Here is a 23,332-nt window from a genome sequence, read left to right on the forward strand (position 1 = left end):
CAAAGTAACAGTGGGCGCTGGGAGGCACTTAAGGTTCTCACATGCAACCCCTGTTTTCAAGAAATGTCTAACTTAGTTACAAACACAACGTACAAATGAAAAAAGATAAGCTATCATATAAGGCTATACTCTTATATCTTGAAATGACTGGTGTCTTGAATACAAGCTTTGTTATCTGATAGAGCTGGATCTGAATACCAGCTCATGTTGGGCATGTAGCCTCCAGAGCCCCAGGTTTCTCATTTATAAAGTGGATATAATATATATTCTCTTAAGTTGAACATTAAACACATGTCAAATAGCTCTATGCCTGACCCATAATAGGTACTATGTAATTAATACTTGTTTCTGTAAGAATTAGAAACAGATTAGAAATATTTGTTAGGGGGAAAAAAAAAGCCTGAAAGAATGAACAGGTTTTTTGATAAGTCAAAACAAGATGGGTATTGTGATTGGGGGTGCCAACAGATCAAAGTAGAGATTCTAGTCGGGGTTAGATAGTAAATTGGATCAAACTAGATGGTGAGGGTTCTAAATGCCAGACTAATTTTTACTGAGCATTTCTGAAGAATATCATACAATTTTTAAGAAATTCACTCATCTTTTCTTCAGCAATTACAGGGAAAAAAAAGCTAGTTAAGACTTAGAAGGCTAATGCAATAGTGCAGCAATAATCTGTTGAAGCTCAGATAGTAATTAATAAACAGGACAGAAAAGGATGATTGGGTGAAATTTTCCAAAGAACATCTGAAGGATTTTGTAGGCTGAATGTAAGAAAAGGAGTCAAAGCTGACTCTACAAAAGAGAAAAATATAGTAGGAAGATGGGATACCAAAGACAATAACATAATTTAGCATCAGAGAGAACAAAAAAAAGAGGTAATATTCAAAAAGTAATTCAGTGTCAATTACAAGGGAAGTAAGTGACAAAAGAGAATGAAACCTAAGAAAATATTACTAGAGTTGGTGACTAGGATAAAGGTGAACTTTAAGAATATCTTTTTTTTTTCAAGGGGTAGAGTGGGAGGAAAAGTTAGGTTACTACTACAGACAGCAGAGAAGAAATCTGGGTCATTTGTAATTCAGAAGTAAAAGGAAGAAGAAAAATAGGAAGGCAACTGGATGGGTGTGTAGGGTCAAATGTGTGACACCGGAAGCAAGAAGGAACACTACATAAATAGAAAATAACCATAACACAATTAGTTAACTATGACCATAATGGTTTTGTCTTTTGTTAGGTGTCAAGTGAGAAACACTTGTTTGGATTCATTCCAGAAATAAGTCTTAGGGGGAATCTAAGAAAGGTGATTAGAGAAGTAAAATATTTCTCTCTCTAGGGGTTTTAAATTGTGGGTAGTAATAGAAAGGGCTTCCCCGGTGGCTCAGTGGTAAAGAATCTGCCTGCCAGTGCAGGAGACATGAGTTCAATCCCTGGGTCGGGAAGATCCCCTGAAGAAGGAAATGGCAACCCACTCCAGTATTCTTGCCTGAGAAACCCATGGACAGAGGAGCCTGGTGGGCTACAGTCTGGGAGGAGTCGGGGGGGTGGGTGGTAAGACACGACTTAGGTTTTCTATTACTGTTGTTGTTTGGTCACTTAACTATCAACTCCCTTCCTCTGGTTATCAAATCCTTAGCTTCCTGAAGGTAGGCACAGAATAAAGTATGCTCTTAGATTCCAAAGGTTTAACATCAGCAGTTTCTACTATTCCTGTCATGTTTACATTTACTGTGACAAGGACCAGCAGTAAAACCTGTGACTATGACATGACACAAATCTCAACAGCCCGCAGGGGGAATGTGCAAGCACCACATGATATCATGTGAGGGTATCCAGCACCCGCCCTCTAAATGGATTTGTGGTTCTTACCTTTCAGCCAGGTACACTGGAACTTAACTGTGCTTTATTAATTTTGTAAAGAAAACATAAGCAATAGTGCCAAGAGATCTATATTCCACCATAATTTAACTGCCAATAAATTCCTAGTTTTGCTTGTTTTTAAGTTTCTCGCATTCTGCTGTTACAAAAAAACAAACAAACAAACAAACAAAAAAGAAGAAGAGGGGGGAAAAAAGGGTTCTGGAAGGAAGGGAGAGGGAACTGGCAATGTTGCTCAGCAAAGTGCAAAGGCAAAACTCAAAGAGAATTCTGTGCTATTTGTTCCTGTTCTTGCCGCCTCCTTCTCTTCTCATGCCCAGAATGTTGACTGGGGTGGGGAGAGAGTACCCAGAGTGCTGGCAGTGGAACATCCAAGGCTGTAAGCTTTACCACCCCCGCTTTTTACTTCCCTGGGTGAGAAGCCCAGAACCGCCTTAATCATCACCCCAATCACGTCCATGGATGCACAGAAACAGAAGAGCTAAGCAACTGTCTTCCTTAATAGTTAGATCTGTTTTCTAAACATCTACTATGTGCTTTTGCTACTAGAGATGATCATGAGGTCACAAAAGAAAAGAAACCTGAGTGTTACTTGGAGTTTACTTATAATTCTGCTGGGATGTAAATATCCTGGAAAAGTAGTTAAGCAATGACATAACTGAACAAAAAGCACCAACAGTGCAAAACATACACAGGATAGGTAGGAGGCAAATGAGAGTTGCAGAGGGTAAGATTGTTTAAATAAGATCTCTGAAACATACAAAAGCTAAGGAGCCTTTCAAAAAAGGGGAGGATGAAAGCATGAAAGCTGGGGAGAGTAAAGAAAGTAGCATGTTAAAAAAAAAAAAAAAAGAAACACAAAACAACTAACAAGCAACTGTGTGAGAAACAGAAAACAGATCTGCTGAGTTAGAACACAAAGTCCCTGTTAGAAGAATAATCAGAAACAAGACTGCAGCGTGGGAGTGAGCTGGTAGGTAACTTTTAAGGTTGGGTAAGCATGACTGCTCACATCTGATATGCTCTCCCTGTTACCATGCATTTTACCAGAATGCTATGTTTTCTTCCAAAAGAGTCAATTAAATGAGTAACTACTGACATATTTCCTTATTTAGATTACTCATCTACCACTATTTGTTCTTTATCCTCTTAAAGAATTAGAAATTATACCTCGGCAAGGCAGAAAATCTCATGTGAGTTTACTATTAAAGTGAACTATCTTTAAAAATAAAAAATTAAAAGAATAGCCTTGAGGTACAACAGCTTAAAGGAAAGTTATTAATATGCATGTTTACTATACCTGACTAAAGTCACCTGATCAACCTCCAAAGTACTAGCTAGCTTACTCACAGTCTAATTGAAAGATTTATACAATCAAGATCTCAGAGGTTCCATATTGTTCAAAAAGGTTCATACCCTGTCATTTGGGATTTTCTAAGCGGCATGACAAAATGCAGCGTTGAGGCTAGGACCCAACAAGGCACTGAGGAGGAGTAAAACCCTGCAGCACCTATCAGTCCAGTAAGATGCGGGTGCCTATCACATCCAGAATGATCTAAGGAAAACAAGGATAAGGTAACCCTTGCCTTCAAAGTGCCTGTCACCTATCAAGGATAATACACACAAACCAACAGTACAAGTTGTATACAAGTACGAACATAAACAACAGGAGGGGGAGAGAAGAGAAACGGGGGTTATCCGGTTACAAGGATGAGGGGAAAGTTCAAAGCAGGATGTCAAACTAAAACAAAACATAAGTGGTATTTTTTAATGTTTCTTGAATTATGAAGTACCTTTATAATTTCATGAAAACAACATTGTCTTTTAAGAACATCAACATTTTCCTTGATTCAGATTTTTTGGATAAATGTTACATATGGGATAAAAATTTTCAAGGAAACTAAAGGACTATAAAACATGAGTTAGTTTGTAAATATCTCAGCATAAAGAACTCATCAAGAGAAGGATTTGCTCTGGATCCTAAGGGAAAATAAACATAACGCCAGTAACAGAGTTATACTGAATGTTGCTCCTTTCCTTCTAATGCCTCAGGCAGTTACTACCTCAGGCTTCCTTTTGCTCTCTCCTTTCACTCCCAAATCCATCCTGACTGATCTTATTTATACCTATGGCATAAACCGCCACCCCATCCTAAAGGGATCCACACCAGGTTACCAGGAACCTTCTCCTAAGTTCCAGTCCTCTAGAGAAGCAGGTCCTCATAAAAATCGAACAAATTAATGTTACCTAGACTTCCTAGAGAAGACAGTGACTAAGTCAGCCCTAGTAAATCAAAGTATTCTGCTTAGCCATCCTTTAGAATGTTATTTGTGTTTCATATAAAAAGTTTAAAGTTTTATCCCTTGATTTCAATAAAATTGTTAATTTACCTAGCAAATGACTGATTAAACAATGGTATCCAAATAAATGTGGCAGAAGGACCTATTTTTAAGTTTTATTTACAAAACTATTCTAAGACACGCTGCTGAAAGACATGGATGAACAGGACTTGTTACAACTTTTAGAGTCTTAACAGGACTCACAACAGGACAGGGACTCTGCAAGCTGGTATGGGGCCCTCAACATGATCTTATAAACATCAAGTAACTCTAGAGAAGAAATTTGGGGATTTAGGATATACAAGAGATATAGTAGAGGGTAAAAATATGAGCACGGAAGTGAGATAATAAGTATTTAGTCCTATAATATTCAGGAAGCAGAGCACAGTGATTTTAAAAAAAGAACTACTTAAATCCCAGCTCTACCACTTAGGAGTTGTATGACCTTGGAGAAGTTAACACTTGTCCTTTCTTTATCTTCATTTTAAAAGCAGGCATAATAAACTATCCATTTCACAATACTGAGAAACCAATCCGTAAAAGAGTGCAAACAGTGTCTGACATAGAGTAGGCACCACACTATTATTACTATTTGAATTGGGTGCAATATATATAGTCAAGTTAGTGATAAGCAAAGATATTTGGAGCGGGGGAAAGGATAAATCCATGCTCACCCATTCAACACTCAACAATGTTAACTGACAACAGAGATATGTGCCAGAGATAGTGGTGAACCAGACAGGAACACTGATCCCCTACTATATTCTTGGACCTTAGGAAAAGATTAGTATACCCTGATGCTTAGATGTTTAATAATAATATTTGTTGAATTTATAATGGTACAATTATAAGATATTAAATAGAAAAAAATATTCTGAATATATAAAAGCAGAATTCAACAGAACCATCCTTGAAGAAATGGTACAGCAACAATACAAGGTAACTCACCCTCAAGGAATTGATCCACACATCTACTAATTCTTGAGTATTAAGAGAGCATCCAATTTTTTATTAATGAAACAGGGATAACACTATCTGGCAGGCTTTTAAAGATTAAAAGAGATTTTGTGTTAAATGAGAAGCCCAAAACTGCAATGAAATGCTGATGGCAAAGGATAAGCTAGACTCTTAGCTCCGAGGTTCACTCCTCAGCTGAAATCAATTCTTTTGCTTTGGAAATGAAGTCGCTCAGTCGTGTCCGACTCTTTGTGACCACATAGACTATAGCCTACTAGGCTCCTCCATCCTTGGGATTTTTCCAGGCAAGAGTACTGGAGTGGGTTGCCATTTCCTTCTCCAGGGGATCTTCCCAGTCCAGGGATTGAACCCGGATCTCCCACATTGTAGGCAGACGCTTTACCTTCTGAGCCCTTGCTTTGGAACTTGCTTGCAAAAACCTAAGACCTCTTGCTTTAAATGTGCAAATACCTTTTGGGTTTAACATCCAAGGTTCAACTCTTTGAAGGCTGGACTAAGTTCAGGTAAAGAGATATTACTTCCTCATTCACCTTGCATTCTGCTAACAGTCTCAAGATAGTTTCGGAAAATTTTTTAAGTCGTTTAAGTGAGAATACCTAAACCTCTACACAGAAGTGCAATTTACCATCTACTCTGAAAGGACATTTCAAATACAGTTAAGTTAAATTTGCATCTATCATTTCTATCGAATGGCCTTATTCAGGGGACACTACCAAGTCTGCAAAAGCTTCTAAAGCCACCCAGTTGCTGCTCTCAAGCTTTCAAATGCCTACTAAACCTTGCTACCCAGATGGACTGAACATGACATGGGTGTGTGTGCTCACTCAGCACGTCCAAATTCAGCACATTGCTCTCAACTAAACTAGACCCCTCCCTCCACTTCTTTATTTCTGTTAATGGTTATCATCACTCAGCAAGTCATGTAGACTCAGGACCTCAGAACCATCTTTTATTTTAATCTTTTGGGGTAAACTTCAGAAGGACAAATCCGCTAATTACAGGGTAAAAGGGAGAAACATAAGGCAATATTGATAGGATCAAAGGATTGGGGGCAATGTGTTAAGTTCAATGCAACAAAAACAACAAAGGTATAAAGCTAGGTTTGAAAAACAATGTAGAGACTTTTACTACTATTAAAAGCCAAGATCCTACAAATTATGAGTTTTCCTTAACAGAGCAGAGCTTGAGTGAACAAAACTTCTTTGCTCACCCTCTGAGAGCCAGGCACTACACTAGATGTTTACATGTTACTTCACTGTGGTATTACGAAACTTTTGGATTTGGTATCATCCTCAGTCTACAGATGAGGAAATGGAGTCTTTAAAAGAGGTTAACGTACTTGCTCAGAGCAAGAAAGTCAATGAGCACTGAGGTGGAGATCCAAATCCAGAACCATCACATTCCTAAGTCTACGCATTCTGACCACATACAATACTTGCTGACACAGAAAATCACAAGGGTGTTATAAGTAAATGCTTTTCTATGAAATAGAATTAAGTGCTTTAGAAAAAATATGAATTCTTGTAAAACAAGTAAATAATAACATACAATACCAATAAACATTCTGTAGTTTAAGGAGTCAAACCTCTGATCTATCTAACCACAAATGAGACTTGAAGAAAATAAAAAATACTCTTTAACAGTTTCTAGACAATAATTCCATTTTTTAAGGACATAGATACACCTTTTTACTAAGTCCACAGACAAGAGGCAATAATCACTCTTAGATCAGCACTCTCAGAAACTATTTTTTATCCAAAGGAGCACATTAATATAATGTGGCCCAAGATCTATCTACTATACCTCAGATTGGATACAGCAACGTAAAGAAACTACACAGACAACAAATTGGTGACTAAGTAACAGAAACTTTTTTGGTAAAATGATAGTGACAGTAATTATTTCAATAAAAGGAAGCAACCAGAAGTAGTTGTGTAGATTGAAACAACTATTTCATTAAAATTATTACTTATTGGGCACAATTATTTCAAACTTGGATTAATGTTAAAGTATTAATTTCTGTAATTTTCCATAAAATTAAGATATCTGAACTAAATGTATATAAAGTCAGCATACCACCCAAAGTTGTTAGATAGAAATTAATTTCCATTATTTCACATCACAAGTTTTTTAGCCCCTTAATTAATGTGCTTATTCATAACCAGTTGTAATGAATCTTCATATGGCAATGTCCTTCATACATAATATCTATTGATATGTCATCTTCCATATGATATTCAAAACACAAATGCATAACCAAATGCCACATTATGTTAAGTTACATTGAGGTTTTGTAAAATAAGTTACACAGACAGCACAAAGGGCCCTTTATTCGCTACCACTCACCTGCACATTCTCCAAGATGACAAGTTCATGCCTTCTCCTCACCCTCCAAATTGTTAAAGTTTTAATTCACAGCTTTGAGGTATAATTTATACTTCACAAAAAGTGTGCAGTTCATTGAGTTTTAAGAAAATTCATCCAATTTTAGAACTTTTCCATCACATCACCCTCCAAATTTTCCTCTAGTGCTTCCACTCCTGCCCCGGCCTCAGGTATCCATCCTGTTTTCTGTATTTCTAAATATTTCATATAAATGCAACCACACAACATATACTCTTTAATGTTTGGCTTCTGTCACTTCTCATGTTTTTGATACCCACTTCTGCTGTAGCATTTATCAGTAATTTGTTCCTTATTTTTTATAGGAAAGTATTGCATTATATAGATATACCATATATTGCTTATCACCATTTGAGGGACATTTGGATTGTTTTCCAATTTTTGGCTATTGTGAATACGGCTAAAATGGACATTTACAATTCTCTATGGGCACACATCTTCATTTCTGTTGGATAGATTCCTAAGAGTGGAACTGTTGGCTCATATGGTAAGCGTATGTTTAACTTTAAAAGAAACAATCAAACTTTTCTAAAATGGCTGTAGCATTTACATTTCCAAGAGTAGTGTATAAGGATTTCAGTTTCTACACATAAATAATATTAGGCAATGTCAGTCTCTTAAATTGTAGCCATTTAAGTGGGTGTGTGACAATATGTCATTGCAGTTTAATTTGCATTTCCTCAATGACTAATGTTGAACATCATTTCATATGCTTATTTGCCATTCATAACATCTCCTTTGGTGAAATATCTATTCAACTCTTTTGCCCATTTTTAAATTGCTTTTTTCCTTTATAATTGAATTGTAAGACTTCTTTATATATTCTAGATTAAAGACTTTTACCAAGCTTGCAATATGCAAATATTTTCTGTGAGTCTGTGGCTTGTCCTTTTATTTTAACCATCTTCTGAAGTATAAGTTTTAAAACTTCATTAAAGAAGTCCAATTTATTACTTTTTCTTTTATGATTCATGCTTTTGGTGTCTTATCTAGGAACACTAACACAAGGTCACAAAGATTTCCTCCTATGTAATCATTTAGAATTTTTATAGCTTTACTTTTACAATTATAAATTTACAAAGTCTATGATTTAGAAATAATTTCATGTATGGTATGAAGTATTAATATATAAAATAGTATATTTAAATCCACTTTTTAAAAACACACAGATATCCAACTGTCCTAGCACTATTTGTTAAAAAGACTATCCTTTCCTCATTGAATTGTCCTATCACTTTTTTAAAAAATCAAGTGAACATAATTGTAAGGGAGGCATCTATAATGCTTGTCCTTATGCCAATCACACTGTCCTGACCACTACAGATTATCTAAGTTTTACAATTAGGCATGGGAAGTCTCCTATCTTGTTTGTTTTCAAAAGTGTTTTGGCTATGCTAGATTCTTTGCATTTCCTTATAAATTTTAGGATCAGCTGGGCAATTTCTATAAGAGTCTACTGGAATTTTTGCAGGTATTTTATTGAATCTATAGATTAATTTGGGAAGAATTATCAACCTCAGATATGCAGATGACACCACCCTTATGGCAGAAAGTAAAGAGGAACTAAAAAGCCTCTTGATGAAAGTAAAAGAGGAGAGTGAAAAAGTTGGCTTAAAGCTCAACATTCAGAAAACGAAGATCATGGCATCCGGTCCCATCACTTCATGGCAAAGAGATGGGGAAACAGTGGAAACAGTGTCAGACTTTATTTTTTTGGGCTCCAAGATCACTGCAGATGGTGACTGCAGCCATGAAATTAAAAGACGCTTACTCCTTGGAAGGAAAGTTATGACCAACCTAGATAGCATATTCAAAAGCAGAGATATTAACTTTGCCAACAAAGGTCTGTCTAGTCAAGGCTATGGTTTTTCCTATGGTCATCTATGGATGTGAGAGTTGGACTGTGAAGAAGGCTGAGCGCCAAAGAATTGATGCTTTTGAACTGTGGTGTTGTTGGAGAAGACTCTTGAGAGTCCCTTGGACTTCAAGGAGATCCAACCAGTCCATTCTGAAGGAGATCAGCCCTGGGATTTCTGCGGAAGGAATGATGCTAAAGCTGAAACTCCAGTACTTTGGCCACCTCATGTGAAGAGTTGACTCACTGGAAAAGACTCTGATGCTGGGAGAGATTGGGGGCAGGAGGAGAAGGGGACGACAGAGGATGAGATGGCTGGATGGCATCACTGACCCGATGGACATGAGTTCGAGTGAACTCCGGGAGTTGGTGATGGACAGGGAGGCCTGGTGTGCTGCGATTCCTGGGGTTGCAAAGAGTCAGACACGACTGAGCGACTGAACTGAACTGAACTGATCATCTTAACATTCAATCATCCAATCTATGAACACAGATTATCTCCCCATTTATTTAAATCTTATTTAAGAGAATTCCCTGGTCCAGTGGTTGGAACGCTACACACTCTCACTGCTGAGGGTCTGGGTTCAATCCCTGGTTGGGAACTAGTATCCCACAGGCCTTGTAGTGTGCCCAAAACAAAACAAAAATATCTTATTTAAATTCTCTCGGTTAATGTTTTGTAATAAAAACATCTTGGTTTTTTGTTGTTGTTGTTAAAGTTTATTCCTAAGTGTTTTTTTCTTTCTGATGCTACTGGGAATACATTTTTCCCCTTCTCTCTTCTTTTGGAAGAGTGGACATTATCTGTTTCCTATCAAAGACTGCTGTACTGTGCAGTCAGGATCCTAGACCATTCTTGCTTTCTCAAAGACGTCTTTCCTCATCGTCCTTCCTTCCCTTATTAATCCTAGCAACTAAAACCATGCTGTGATATTTCTCATACACTCAAAAAAACAAAGGCTTCCTTTATATCCTCATACCTCAACTTCGGCCCTGTGTCTGTTTCCTTTAACTTCTTTAAACCCAATTTCTAGTTCCTGGGTCACTGTATGTCCTTCAAGTCACTCAAATCTGGCTTCCATCTCTACCAGTCTGTGACACAGGCTCATAATAGTCACTGATGACCTTTAGGTTGCCAAATCCAAAGGTCATATTTCTGCCCATATTGTCTCACCCTCTCAGCCAAACTCGAGAATTAACTATTCCTTTCTTGAAACAGTTGCATTACTTGGCATCCACGACATGATCCAATATATATTCCAAATTTCCACTAGGGCTGTCCTTCTTAGCTTCCTTCTTAGAGGACTTCCAGTTTTCCCAACTTAGATATGTAGTGTTCCTCAGGGTTCTATTTCTAACCAGTTCTTCTTTCCTCTCTCTAGTCTCTTCTTCAGGGATTTCACCTATTTTCATGGCTTTGAATATCACTAATCACTGCAGATGGTGACTGCAGCCATGACATTAAAAGACACTTGCTCCTTGGAAGGAAAGCTATGACAAACCTAGACAGCGTAGTAAAAAACAAACATCACTTTGCTGACAAAGATCCATACAGTCAAAGCTACGGTTTCTCCAGTAGTCATGGCTGAGCACCAAAGAACTGATGCTTTCCAACTGTAAAGATGGAGAAGGCTCTTGAGAATCCCTTGGACAGCAAGGAGATCAAACCAGTCAATCCTAAAGGAAGCCAACTCTGAATATTCACTGGAAGGACTGATGCTGAAGCTCCAATACATCACTGGAAAAAATTCGGATGCTGGCAAAGATTGAGAAGGTGGCCACAAAAGATGAGATGGTTGGATAGCATCACTGACTCAATGGACATGAGTCTGAATAAACCCCGGAAGATAGTGAAGGACAGGGAAGCCTGGAGAGCTTCGGTTCATGAGGTTGCGAAGAGTCAGACACAGCTTAGCGACTAATGTCTTTAAACTGACATCTCCAAGTCAAATATCTCTGGGTTCTTCAGGATTTGTTGATCCTCTCTGATAGAGGTCTACTTAATCTTACAGGCTTCTGAGGATTTAAGATTGACAAAAGAAAACTGCCAAATTCACCATTACCCTTCACCCAAACAAAACAAAAACCCCTTTAAAAAAGCCTATTTATTTCCCAGCCATTCGGTAATAGTTACTTGCAGCAAGATTCCTGAATTCTTTCCTCCATTACATTCCATATCCAATCCCTATCATGTCCCACTGTGTCTACCACCTACAAATACCTCAAGCCTGTCCACTCCTCTCCACCCTACCACCACCTCACTAATCTAAGCCATCACGTCTCCTGCCTGAATTACTGCATATCTAGTGGCCAATCTTCTCTACATAGCAGAGTAACCTCTGACAAATATAATTAAGATGCTGTCATTCCCCCACTGCACTCAATATGCCAGCAAATTTGAAAAAACCTCAGCAGTGGCCACAGGACTGGAAAAGGTTAGTTTTCATTCCAATCCCAAAGAAAGGCAATGCCAAAGAATGCTCAAACTACCGCACAATTGTACTCATCTCACACGCTAGTAAAGTATTGCTCAAAATTCTCCAAGCCAGGCTTCAGCAGTATGTGAACCGTGAACTTCCAGATGTTCAAGCTGGTTTTAGAAAAGGCAGAGGAACCAGAAATCAAATTGCCAACATCCGTTGGATCATCGAAAAAGCGAGAGTTCCAGAAAAACATCTACTTCTGCTTTATTGACTATGCCAAAGCCTTTGACTGTGTGCATCACAACAAACTGTGGAAAACTCTGAAAGAGATGGGAATACCAGACCACCTGACCTGCCTCTTGAGAAATCTGTATGCAGATCAAGAAGCAAGAGTTAGAACTGGACATGGAAAAACAGACTGGTTCCAAATTGGGAAACGAGTACGTCAAGGCTGTATATTGTCACCCTGCTTATTTAACTCACATGCAGAGTACATCATGAGAAATGTTAGACTGGATGAAACACAAGCTGGAATCAAGATTGCCGGGAGAAATATCAATAACCTCCGATATGCAGATGACACCACTCTTATGGCAGAAAGCAAAGAACTAAAGAACCTCTTGATGAAAGTGAAAGTGGAGAGTGAAAAAGTTGGCTTAAAGCTCAACATTCAAAAAACTAAGATCATGGCATCTGGTCCCATCACTTCATGACAAAAGGATGGGGAAACACTAGAAACAGTGGCTGACTTTATTTTTCTGGGCTCCAAAATCACTGCAGATGGCAACTGCAGCCATGAAATTACAAGATGCTTACTCCTTGGAAGGAAAGTTATGACCAACCTAGATAGCATATTGAAAAGCAGAGACATTACTTTTTTACTTTTACATTACAAAGGTCTGTCTAGTCAAGGCTATGGTTTTTCCAGTGGTTATGTATGGATGTGAGAGTTGGACTATAAAGAAAGCTGAGCGCCGAAGAATTGATGCTTTTGAACTGTGGTATTGGAGAAGACTCTCGAGAGTCCCTTGGACTGCAAGGAGATCCAACTAGTCCATCCTAAAGGAAATCAGACCTGAATATTCACCGGAAGGACTGATGCTGAAGCTGAAACTCCAATACTTTAGCCACCTGATGTGACTCATTGGAAAAGACCCTGACGTTGGGGAAGATTGAAGGCCGGTGGAGAAGGGGACGACAGAGGATGAGATGGTTGGATGGCATCCCCTACTCAATGGACATGAGTTTCAGTGAACTCTGGGAGTTGGTGATGGACAGGGAGGCCTGGTGTGCCACAGTCCATGGGGTCGCAAAGAGTCAGACACAACTGAGCGACTGAACTGAACTCCCCGAACATAAACTTTCAGTTGTTCACAATCCAAATGCTTGATCCCTGTGCACAAGGCCCTGTAGCATGTGGTCCCTGCCATTCTCCCCTCTTGCCCATACTTCTCCAGCTTTCATCTCAACAAACACACCAAGCTCTTCATATATTGTTCCAGCCCTTAGCATGCTCATTCCCTCTATGTGAAACATCTCATTTTTGTTCTCTTGCTACGCCCCCATCTCCTCATAGAGGTCTTTCCTTACACTTAGGTAGGTCCGTATAGCCTCCCACCATTTTCTATTAACACAGTTCTTTTCCTTTTAAACATTATCACAATTTATATAATCCATGAAGGCTGGGAAGATTCCTGAGTTTTCACCACTGCATATACAACCCAAACATAAATAGTAGCCATGAAGTACTTTCTGAAAATATACAAAACTGATTTAAGAAAGACTTACGGTCAGCTTTTCCGGTCTGTCTGCTGTTCCTTAAAACTGTCTTAATGTAGAGGTTCATGGGACAAGCTTGGCTAGGTTAGGGGAAAGCTGGCAACCCCAAATTATATGCAGACTTTTGTGTAACTTAGTCTTCTAAGCAGAAATCCAGCATGTGCACCAGAATCTCAAAGGAATCCACAACCACAAGAGGTTTGAGGGAAATACAGTTTAATAAATTCTATCTTCATCATGTAACAAGAGACTCAAATTCAACATAGTCAATTCTTGAAACAAAATGAGATGTACTTTCTTTTAAGCATTTATGTCCTATAATTTATCAAACTGCAACAAAATTTGGAGAAGGAAATGGCAATCCACTCCAGTACTATTGCCTGGAAAATCCCATGGACAGAGGAGCCTGGTAGTCTACAGACCATGGGGTCGCAAAGAGTCAGACACGACTGAGCAACTTCACTTTCACTTATGAACTTAAAAAAATATTTCTAAGCCAGGTTATTATCACCTCCTGATTTCTGTCATGCCTATAATATGCAACTCGTCAGCCATAAATTCCTTACACAGAGGTAGAGGGAAAAGACAGACAAAGATGCATCTATCATAGGAAAGACTACAGAAAATGAAATATATTATCAGGGAAAACATCAAAAACGCCAAGTCTTATTACCCATCAAATTCTCACCGGCCAGACACCCTGAAGAACTCAGTATCACAGATTGTACAACCCTTGCATCAGTTCCCTCTTATATACACAGTTACTTCAGCACTCTAGGCAAGATTCACCTCTTCATTATCTCCCAAAGTGCGTAAAAGAAATCAATTCCAGCTTCAAAATAGCATATCAACTAATTTCAGGTCTGAGTGACTACTTTTTTAAGGATGTGGCTGGACAGAGTAGCCATTCCTACACTGTAACCTCTTTGTTAAAAAACCCAATCAGGAACTTCTCTGGCAGTCCAGTGGTTAAGACTCTGAGCTTCCAACGCAGGGGGCATAGGTTCAATTCTTGCTTGAGGAACTAAGATCCCATATGCTGCATAGTGTGGCCAAAAAAGTGTAAAAAATAAATACCCCAATTCAATCATATCCATGGTGAGAACTAAAATCCAGGCAATAAGTAATTTTCTAAGGGGCAGGGCTGGAACTTGTCTCCCATGTTTAGTGATCCTTTACACATCAACTTCTCACATTCTTTTAGAGCTCCGTCAAAATGCCTAGCTTGAATTCTCAAGTTATTAAGGCTAACTCTGGACTACTGGCTAACGAAAAAGATTCAAGGTGCCTTGTAAGAAAGAAAAATTATTTAAGTATTAAATATGATCTGATCCCACAGAAAGCCAATAAATGTGACTTCTTTCTCAAAAAGTGTTTTTCAACTGTGTATAGTAAAGTGTTTAAGGTAAGATTATTTTTATAGTGTGTTATAATTATTTTAGCAATTACAAATGAAAAAAAAAATCACTTCTCCAGAACAAACCTGACATTTATTAAGTTTGTAATTTTCAATGCATAAATGAAGCTCTGCTTCTTTATTTTAATCTTATTACTAATGAGTAGATCATATAATTGAACAAATTTCAAAAGAAAAAGAAAATGGCTCATGTTTCATTATTATCACTTTTACTTCACTAAACAAATGTGTTATTCAAATGTTCTACCAAGATATTGCTCAATACAAATGAACTACAAGATTTTCTCAGATTCATTAATGGGTACATTGCTTATAATCTTTAAAAGAACAATTACTACTAGAACCTTTTATCAAGCTATTGTGCATTCAAAGTCTATATGAAGTTTTAAAACATTTTCCAAAGTATAAATTTTAAATAAAAGCTAGAAAAACATAATGATTGGTGTGGTAAATAGCATACCCTCCCTAACATTTAAAAAATAATTCTGAAGATTATTTTTAAGCCACTGAATATTTTCATGCTCAGCAGACAGCAAAATTCCTCATGATTAAATCCTATGAGCCAGATTTTTCTCTGCCTAGTCTTGTTCCTCTCTGGTATGGGGCATAATACTATGAAGCTCTAGCTCGTTCACTTCGTCAAGTAACATACTGTCTCCCCAAACAAACCCTTGTATTCATAACAGGTTTTACTCTGGTATTCCCCAACAAGTGTAACGAACACTGCTTCTGCTGTTGCAGAGCCCGGGCTCTAGGTACGTGGACTTCAGGAGTTGCAGCACGTGGGCTCAGTAGTTACGGTGCATGGGCTTAGTTGCTCCGTGACAAGTGGGATCTTCCCAATTCAGGAATCAAGTCCATGACTCCTGCGTTGGCAGGCAGATTCTTACCCACTGCACCACTAGGGAAGTCCAGGACAGTGTTGCAATGTGACTCAGAATACCATATACAAGAATCTTCCTAGTTCTCTGAAGTGACTATATTCCCAGACATCATTATGGATAAAACTATTTATTTTGCAAACAAGGAAATCCACATATAACTCAAAATCAAATCATTTAAGATCTCTACTCTTTGTAAGAACTATGGGCAAACCAAGTACATGAACAGTGAAAAGTAGGAAAGAACTGACAGGTGGCAAGAAATAATGGTAAAGGAGAGGTATTCTATTCACTAGTTATTTAACACTTCTCTGCCTATCAATTTTCTAGTTAATAAACAAGAATAATACTCTCTTCACAGGATTGTTTTGCAAAGATCAAATGAGTTCCTGCATGAAAATGACCTGCACAGTAAAAGAACACAATAGGCACTCAATAAATGCCAGTTCCTTCCTCCTTTAGTTCTGGGGCCTCTGTTCTTTGTTCTCTATACTCATTCCTTAGATGCCTCAGTCTTCTCATGACTTTTATTAACAAATGCTGAAAACTACTATATCAATCAAAGCCCTGATGTGTAAAAATGCATGCCTAGTGTGAGAAGCTGTCTGGTCTCTAACTCCAAGATATACAGGTGAGAAAGGCAGAGAGGAGAGATCCCAAACACTCAAATTTCACTGTAAGAACCAACATTCAGAGTGGACATTCACACATTTCCAACTATCTCCTGGACTACTGCATTGCCATCTCAAAACACCTGAGAACAAACTCATCAATTTCTCTTCAGAAATCAGGCCCTCTTCCTGCCCCTTCTGTAACTGTGAGTGGTGTCCTACAGAGAATAAACCTTGCCCTTCTCTTAGCAAAATATCACAGCTAACCCAGGCTCATCAGGTCTACCTCCATCGTCCCCTACTGTATCTTCAACCTCATTTTCTGATCAACTGTTACCACCAGAGTCCAGATCAGTCTTCTAAATCTTGGCACTACTGCCATTTTGAGCCAGATGACTCTGTTGTCGGAGCTGTCCTGTGTATTGTAGGCTGTTTAGTAGCACTCCTGCCTCTATCTACTAGACGCCAGTAGAACTGCTCCCTCCCTCTGAGTTATGATAACCAAATATGTCTCCAAGTGCCTTGTGGGTGGCAAAACTCCCTTCCCCCTGGCCGTCCCCACTCTCACATTTGAGTTCCTCGGCCCTGTTCCTCATCACTTCATTTACATGTGAAAGAATCAGTCCCCAGTTTCTTCTTCCCTCTACTCTCAGTTGCTCTGGTCTCCTAAATGCCTCCTAAGTGCGTTAGTAGCCCAGTCATGTCCGACTCTGTGTGACCCCATGGACTGTGGCCCGCTAGGCACCTCTGGCCATGGAATTCTTCAGGCAAGAATACTGGAGTAGGTTGCCATTCCCTTCTCCGGTGAATCTTCCCAACCCAGGGATGGAACCCAGATCTCCTGCATTGCAGGTAGATTCTTTACTGTCTGAGCCACCAGAAATGCCTCCTAAAGCACAGCTTTTATGAGTCAGTTCTCTTAAATCTCTAACTCCCTGCCACCTTCACAATTAGTTCAAAGCTCTCCACCCAGTCTCAAACATTCTCCCACAAACACCTCACACTGTGGCTACCCAACCGCCCTTCAGTAACACAGACCTGTTCATCCAGCCCCTCCTTTTCTGTTCTACTGCTGTCACCCTGGTTTGGGTGCTCTGTATCTAGCATCTATTCTGAACCACTGCTCGAGCCTCTTTCCCTAGCCTCTGATCTCTATCTCACTCGAAGTCAAAAACTATCAGTGAGTCTCCACTGCCTCCTGAAATATGAAATTGGCCTGTTCTTCAGAATCTTTCCCAATGTGGTCTCTAAGTGCCAGTATCTCCAAAACATACTACAGCTTTGGCAAAATCTGACTATCTGCTAGTCCTTGCAAAGGGTCCTTCCCCCACTTTCTACCTCTGGCCATGTTTTACCGCCTGGAAATCCTCTTCATCCCTCCACACTACTGTAAGGTCCATCTGAATTAAGTGAAGAGGCCTTTCTTGGTCATACCCTCCTTTATCCATCTCATGACATTCACACTGCTTTGTTACATGTTTATTTCTGGAGCTTACAAGGTCCTTGAGAACTTCTTACTCCTGCTGTGAGGCCCTGCAACACCTAGCCCAGTGCTAATTTGTATGTGAGTTGCTTCAAATGTTTTCAACTTACGAAGCAAGGGAGGACTGTTTTCCGACAATCCTAAGCTTCCATTAGGGAATTAAGTCCACATTCCTCTTTTGTTTCACATTTTATCTCCTAGGCCAATTTTTTAAGTAGATTGCCTTCAAGCTACCCAGAAAGCTATAAGAATTGTGCTTTAGGGAGTTCCTGCAGTTTCCAGCTTATTAATATAACTGAATCCTGAATATTTATGCTATTTAAGTTCTCTTTTAAAAAAGGCAATAGAAATTTATTTTTGAGTGTAAATAAAATCGAGCATGACATGAAAATAAGTTGGACTGGGTTAAACATGTTTGAAGCAAAGGTTAATTAAGCTGAATTTGTATCCTAAATAATATAATGTCCTAAAGTCTTCATGCACCCTTAAAAATATGAATGTCAGTCGATTTCAGCTTGCCCTACCCCAAAGAGAGAAACCAAACAGAAAATGGGAGGTTCCCCCTTAGTTTTAGTTTCCTAATGTCTTGAACGTATTTCTACAAAAAAAGAGCAAAATCATTAGTGAGTATATTCCTCTAAGTCTAACTCCAAAGCCATACGGGGAACATACAGTACCCACACAGCAGGGGTCAGCAGTTAGAGGCCCTGTTTTGTATGCCCCTGAGCTAAAAATGATTTTTACATTTTTAAAAGACTGCAAGAACAAAAACAAAGAATATACATACAGAGACTGTATGTGGCCAGCAGAGCCTAAAATATTTACTTTGTCTCTTCAGCAGAATGAATATGAGACTCCCAGCTGCTGGTGTGTAAGACGCCCAATTTTCCTCCCAAAATTTTTAAAAAGCAACATAAAACAAACCAGATTATGCAAAAAGAACTGGTTCAACTTAGTCACAATTAACGCACAGATAACTTCTAAAAGAGAGGCCTGTGTGGACATTTTTACATTTCCCAGAAGGTTCCTCAGAAGGAACTTCACCCTCATTCTAAGCACACTTAGGCTTGAAGAGTTTAAAGCGCTCGGCCCAAAGTCACCCTGCGGGTTAACAGAGTGGGGGGTCATGGGTCCAGGCCTGAAAACTCCTGATTCAGGGCTCTCTGCAATATACTACATCATACCTACGCACATGGCCGTAAGTTTTGGAGATCTGGATAACTGGCTTGGATCATTATAGAGAGGAAAGCTTAAAACCTGTTCCTGATACGCTGTTTAGACAAAATCTTACTAGCAGCTATGACTCATGAGACCCAGAGTAACATCAATGCTCACCACATGCATTAGATAAGACGGAGAAAGCTTAAAACTTAACTCTCCTCGGTCCTCTAGAGCACTGAGGCAAATAGGCACCTTTGACTTGCAGTTGCTCAATACTTATCTACCAACCCAATCCACCAGTTCCACCAAATGCTATCGACGGCCAATGGAAAAATGATCCAGTTTACACCAGCCACGCATCCTATAGTTAAAGTTCTTTTCATACCTACTTGCAAACTATTACTTAAAAGTTCAAATTTTTTAATCTCCTTGAGAATTCAGCTTCCTTAAGAAAAAGAAAAGTAGATGCCAAGACCAAGGATTCAAAAGCATGGTAACAATCCCAGATCTTTCATCTGAAGTTGCTCTTTCAGGGTTGAAAAATCCAGATTCTGCGGGGCAGCCGAGAGATACAGGGCTTACGCTCTCCAGAGATAATACAGAGACCACCACCCCCTCCCCAACCCCCACAGTATCCCTGCCTGACTTTTGTCCTCGAAGAGCGACCCCCTCCCCCTCGCGAGTCCCGGCCGCCCGGGCACCTGCGGCCCCGGCCCGCAGCGGAGGAGTCCGGGGAACCTGCCCACCGCCGGCCCTTCGGGAAACGGCGCCCACTCCCACCCCGCGGAAGCAGGCGGTTAGAGGCCCAAGCCGCCGGGAAGCGACCCCTCGGCGGCCGGCCGACCCCCGGACGCGGCGGCGTTACCTGGAGGACCACGTCGTTGGGCAGCTGCGCGGCCCGAAACAGCTCCAGCACTCGCCCGTTGGCCGACACCTTCTTGGTGCTCTCGATGTCGCAGTAGGAGAAGAGATCCGAGTAGTATTTCTGCTCCGCATCGCTCAGCGTTAAACCTTCCATCTTCGCCTCCGCTCACGGCCACCCCGCCCCGCATGCAACACCGGGGGCTCGGCCCCGCGACCCCAGGACGGTGGGGACTGCGCACCGCCCGGCCTCCTTCCCCTCCTCGCCCCCCTCCCCGAAGCGGCGGGGAGCCCTGGGGGGCGTCGGAGCTACAGGGCCCGGAGGTCGCGGGGAGGGAGCCCGGTTGGGCTCGGCGCGCCGCCGCCGACGAGGCCCCGCGCAGCGCGCGGCTCCGGCTCCGCCTCGGCGGCCGCGGTAAGAACACGGGGAAGGAGGCGGGGGCCGCGGCGGTGCGAGGCTGGGGCGGACTCCGCCACCGCCTCCGCCGCGGGTTCGAGTCTCTCCGGCTCCCCGCCGCTTCCCCCAAGACTTCCCGCCTTGCCTTCCCCTTCCGTCCACGCCCCCACAGCGGCAGCACTTCGCGGAAAAGTTGCGGGGCTTCTAGTCTAAAGTTTCGGGGGTTCAGGGCTGAGCGCGGCCGCCGCTCCGCCTCCCTCCGCCGCCATTTACTGCGCCCCGGCCCGGCCCCCGACGCGACCGCAGCAACACTGACAGCGGCGGCCGCGCTCCAGACCCGGATGTGAGGCCGGGAGGAGAGAGCGCGAGAGGGAGAGAGAAACACCCACCGGGCTGGCTCGGCCGCTCCCGGGAGAGGGGGGCCGCAGCGCCCCCTGGTGGCCGGAGCTCCGCGGCAGAGGGTCGAGCCGCCCTTCGCGTTGGGCAGGCAAAGCTGGGACTCCTGGAAGCAGCGACCAGTGGGGAAAGCACGCAGCTCATTCATACCAGGAGAACTTAGATACGGGCTGCAGTTTGGATTATCTCAAAGCTTCTTGCACCGAATGGTTAATAAACATTGAGTGAAAGGGGAACATTGTTCAGGTTCTTACTACTGTATGCGTTGTGCTGCTTTGAGGTCAGATGTTACTGAGGATCAATTCAGTATTTCTATGTGCTCTGAAGGGCTATGAACATGCAACCAACCCATCTGAGAACTCTCATCGTATAGACACTAGCCACTGAGACCCAGCTCCCACTCTGGCTCCAAACCGTGTTTACCTGAGAAACAAAATTGCTGAATAGAGGGAACAGCTAGCAAACTTCATCTCGTTATACAAGGTGGTTCTGGTCACCAGGAGCTTAGTGCCATAAATATATACCATCAGCTCTATAAACCTGTTTAGACTCTGGGCCGACCACAGGGGCTCGCTCTGGCGACCCCTAATTTCCTCCTTTATGGAAGATGATGTGTTTGCACTGTTGTATTCTACACCTATCTGGGAGATACTTCTTGAGATGTCTCAAATAGAATATCATAATAGTTTATCCTTAACAAATAGGAAATAGTTCAAAAACAGCAGCTAGGGTAGAATTAGACTTTTCAGTTTGGGTTTTTATTTCGTCTGCTACGGGTTACTCCGCAGAGTGCTGACCTTACAGATGACCCATGAAAGAAAAGTATTACAGGTTTACAGTCCTCTATCTGGAATTTCAAAATTCAAAGGCACTGAAAACCCCAAGGGTTTGTTTTTTTTTTTTTTTTTTTTTTTAACACTTTGTCTGCAAAACCTGCCCTACCTCATTTGGAGGCAAAATCTCAACTCAACTCACATGAGGCTATTTATAGTCTTTATATATGCCACTTAGTGTCAATATTTATTCATTTTACTCCAGGCTTTAATGGAATGTTAAAATACACACAATTATAGGCATTGCATTACCTTTCTTTAAAAAACAAACAAAAACCAAAGAGGGATTGTGGGGCCATATTTGAATACTAGCACAACATGACTTTAACTTCAAGTTTCTCTCTTTCTAAAACTTTAAATCTGTCACAGCAATACCTCACATGCCCTTGCAGGACACCCACCAGAGGTGATCGGAGACCCACAGATGTCCTGTCTTCCAAAGGTATAAAAGAGAGGAGCATATGAGATAGGAATTGGCTCAGAGTCATCTTCAGCTTCTTTTTCTCCACACCTTTCCTAGACCCTGAAGCTCTTTGCTGCCCCAGGGCCTTTGCTCCCGCCACTCCCATAAGCCTTTGCGAGACTTGTTCTCTCACACCTCAGGTCCCTGTACAGGTATCACCTCCTCAGAGAGAGACCTCCCTCAACACCTGATCTGAAATAGCCCCACCACTCCAATGGTTAAGAATCTGCCTGCCAGTGCAGGGGACAAGAGTTTGATCCATGGTCAAGGATGATTCCACATGCTCAAGGAAGATTCCACTTGCAGAGAAGCAACTAAGCCCCTGCACCACAATTGCTGAAGCCTGGAGGCCAGTCCTCTACAACAAGAGAAGCCCACATACAGCAAGGAAGACCCAGCACAGCCATTAATACAAATAAAATAGCCCCACCACCACTCTCTATCCCCTGATCCGAATTATTTTTCTTTGTAGCACTTTTCACTCCCTGACATTAACATATATTTTTGTTTACATTCTGAGAATTGAGATATATCTGACATACAATCTTTTTTATGGTGGTGAGGGGAGTCCTGAACATCAGTACTTGTAAGAAGCACTGTATCTGTGTAAAAGTTCCTCCAAACACACACATACACACTCAAAAAACCAGAAAGCCTTGCACGAAGGGGAGACCTTTACCAGCCCCAGCCAGGTACTGGGTTGGCCTGGTGTTGGAGGGTTTGACAGTTTCACAAATGCAAGGATTTTTCTTTATATCTGTTACTTAAATTTATATTTTAAGGTACAAATGGGGAAAAAAATTAACATACAGACCCTTTGAGGCCAAATCTAATTCTTTTCTATACATGTCTAGGTATATCAGTTTTAAAAAGGGACATCACAAGAATTCTGTTTTAAAACAGCTGGTGTATAGTGTATAGCTACAAATTTAAAGATACTGGTCTTCAGGTAAGATCAATATATTCTGAGCTAGTGACGCAGAGAATATAGAATGGCCTTTTGAAAGTACAGCTGATACGTCAGCATGGAAATAATGTTCTGTGAAGACGGGACCCCATACTCTAGGATGCAGTAGCACCCTTAATTAGCCATCTTGTATGTTCCTCTGTCTCCAGTAGGTAGACTATATGGGACAGAGAACCAAGGGATAGAAGCAAAACTGGCTGCACTTAT

At 40.9% G+C, this 23,332-nt stretch overlaps 1 protein-coding gene across 4 annotated transcripts in view; it reads right to left on the reverse strand.

The window, feature by feature from the left end:
- REPS1 (RALBP1 associated Eps domain containing 1) overlaps window positions 1–20,366 on the reverse strand; it is an 89,982-nt gene extending 69,616 nt beyond the window's left edge. For all 4 annotated transcript variants that reach the window (XM_070376766.1, XM_005891955.3, XM_005891954.2 and 1 more), the window contains exon 1: window positions 20,074–20,366. In XM_070376766.1, coding sequence (XP_070232867.1) covers window positions 20,074–20,226 — 153 coding nt within the window. In that variant the 5' untranslated portion in view covers window positions 20,227–20,366. The remainder of the gene's footprint in view (window positions 1–20,073) is intronic.
- Between the last annotated feature and the right edge of the window lie 2,966 nt (window positions 20,367–23,332).

Source organism: Bos mutus, chromosome 9 (genome assembly GCF_027580195.1).
Source record: "Bos mutus isolate GX-2022 chromosome 9, NWIPB_WYAK_1.1, whole genome shotgun sequence".
In the NCBI taxonomy this organism is placed as follows: Eukaryota; Metazoa; Chordata; class Mammalia; order Artiodactyla; family Bovidae; genus Bos; species Bos mutus.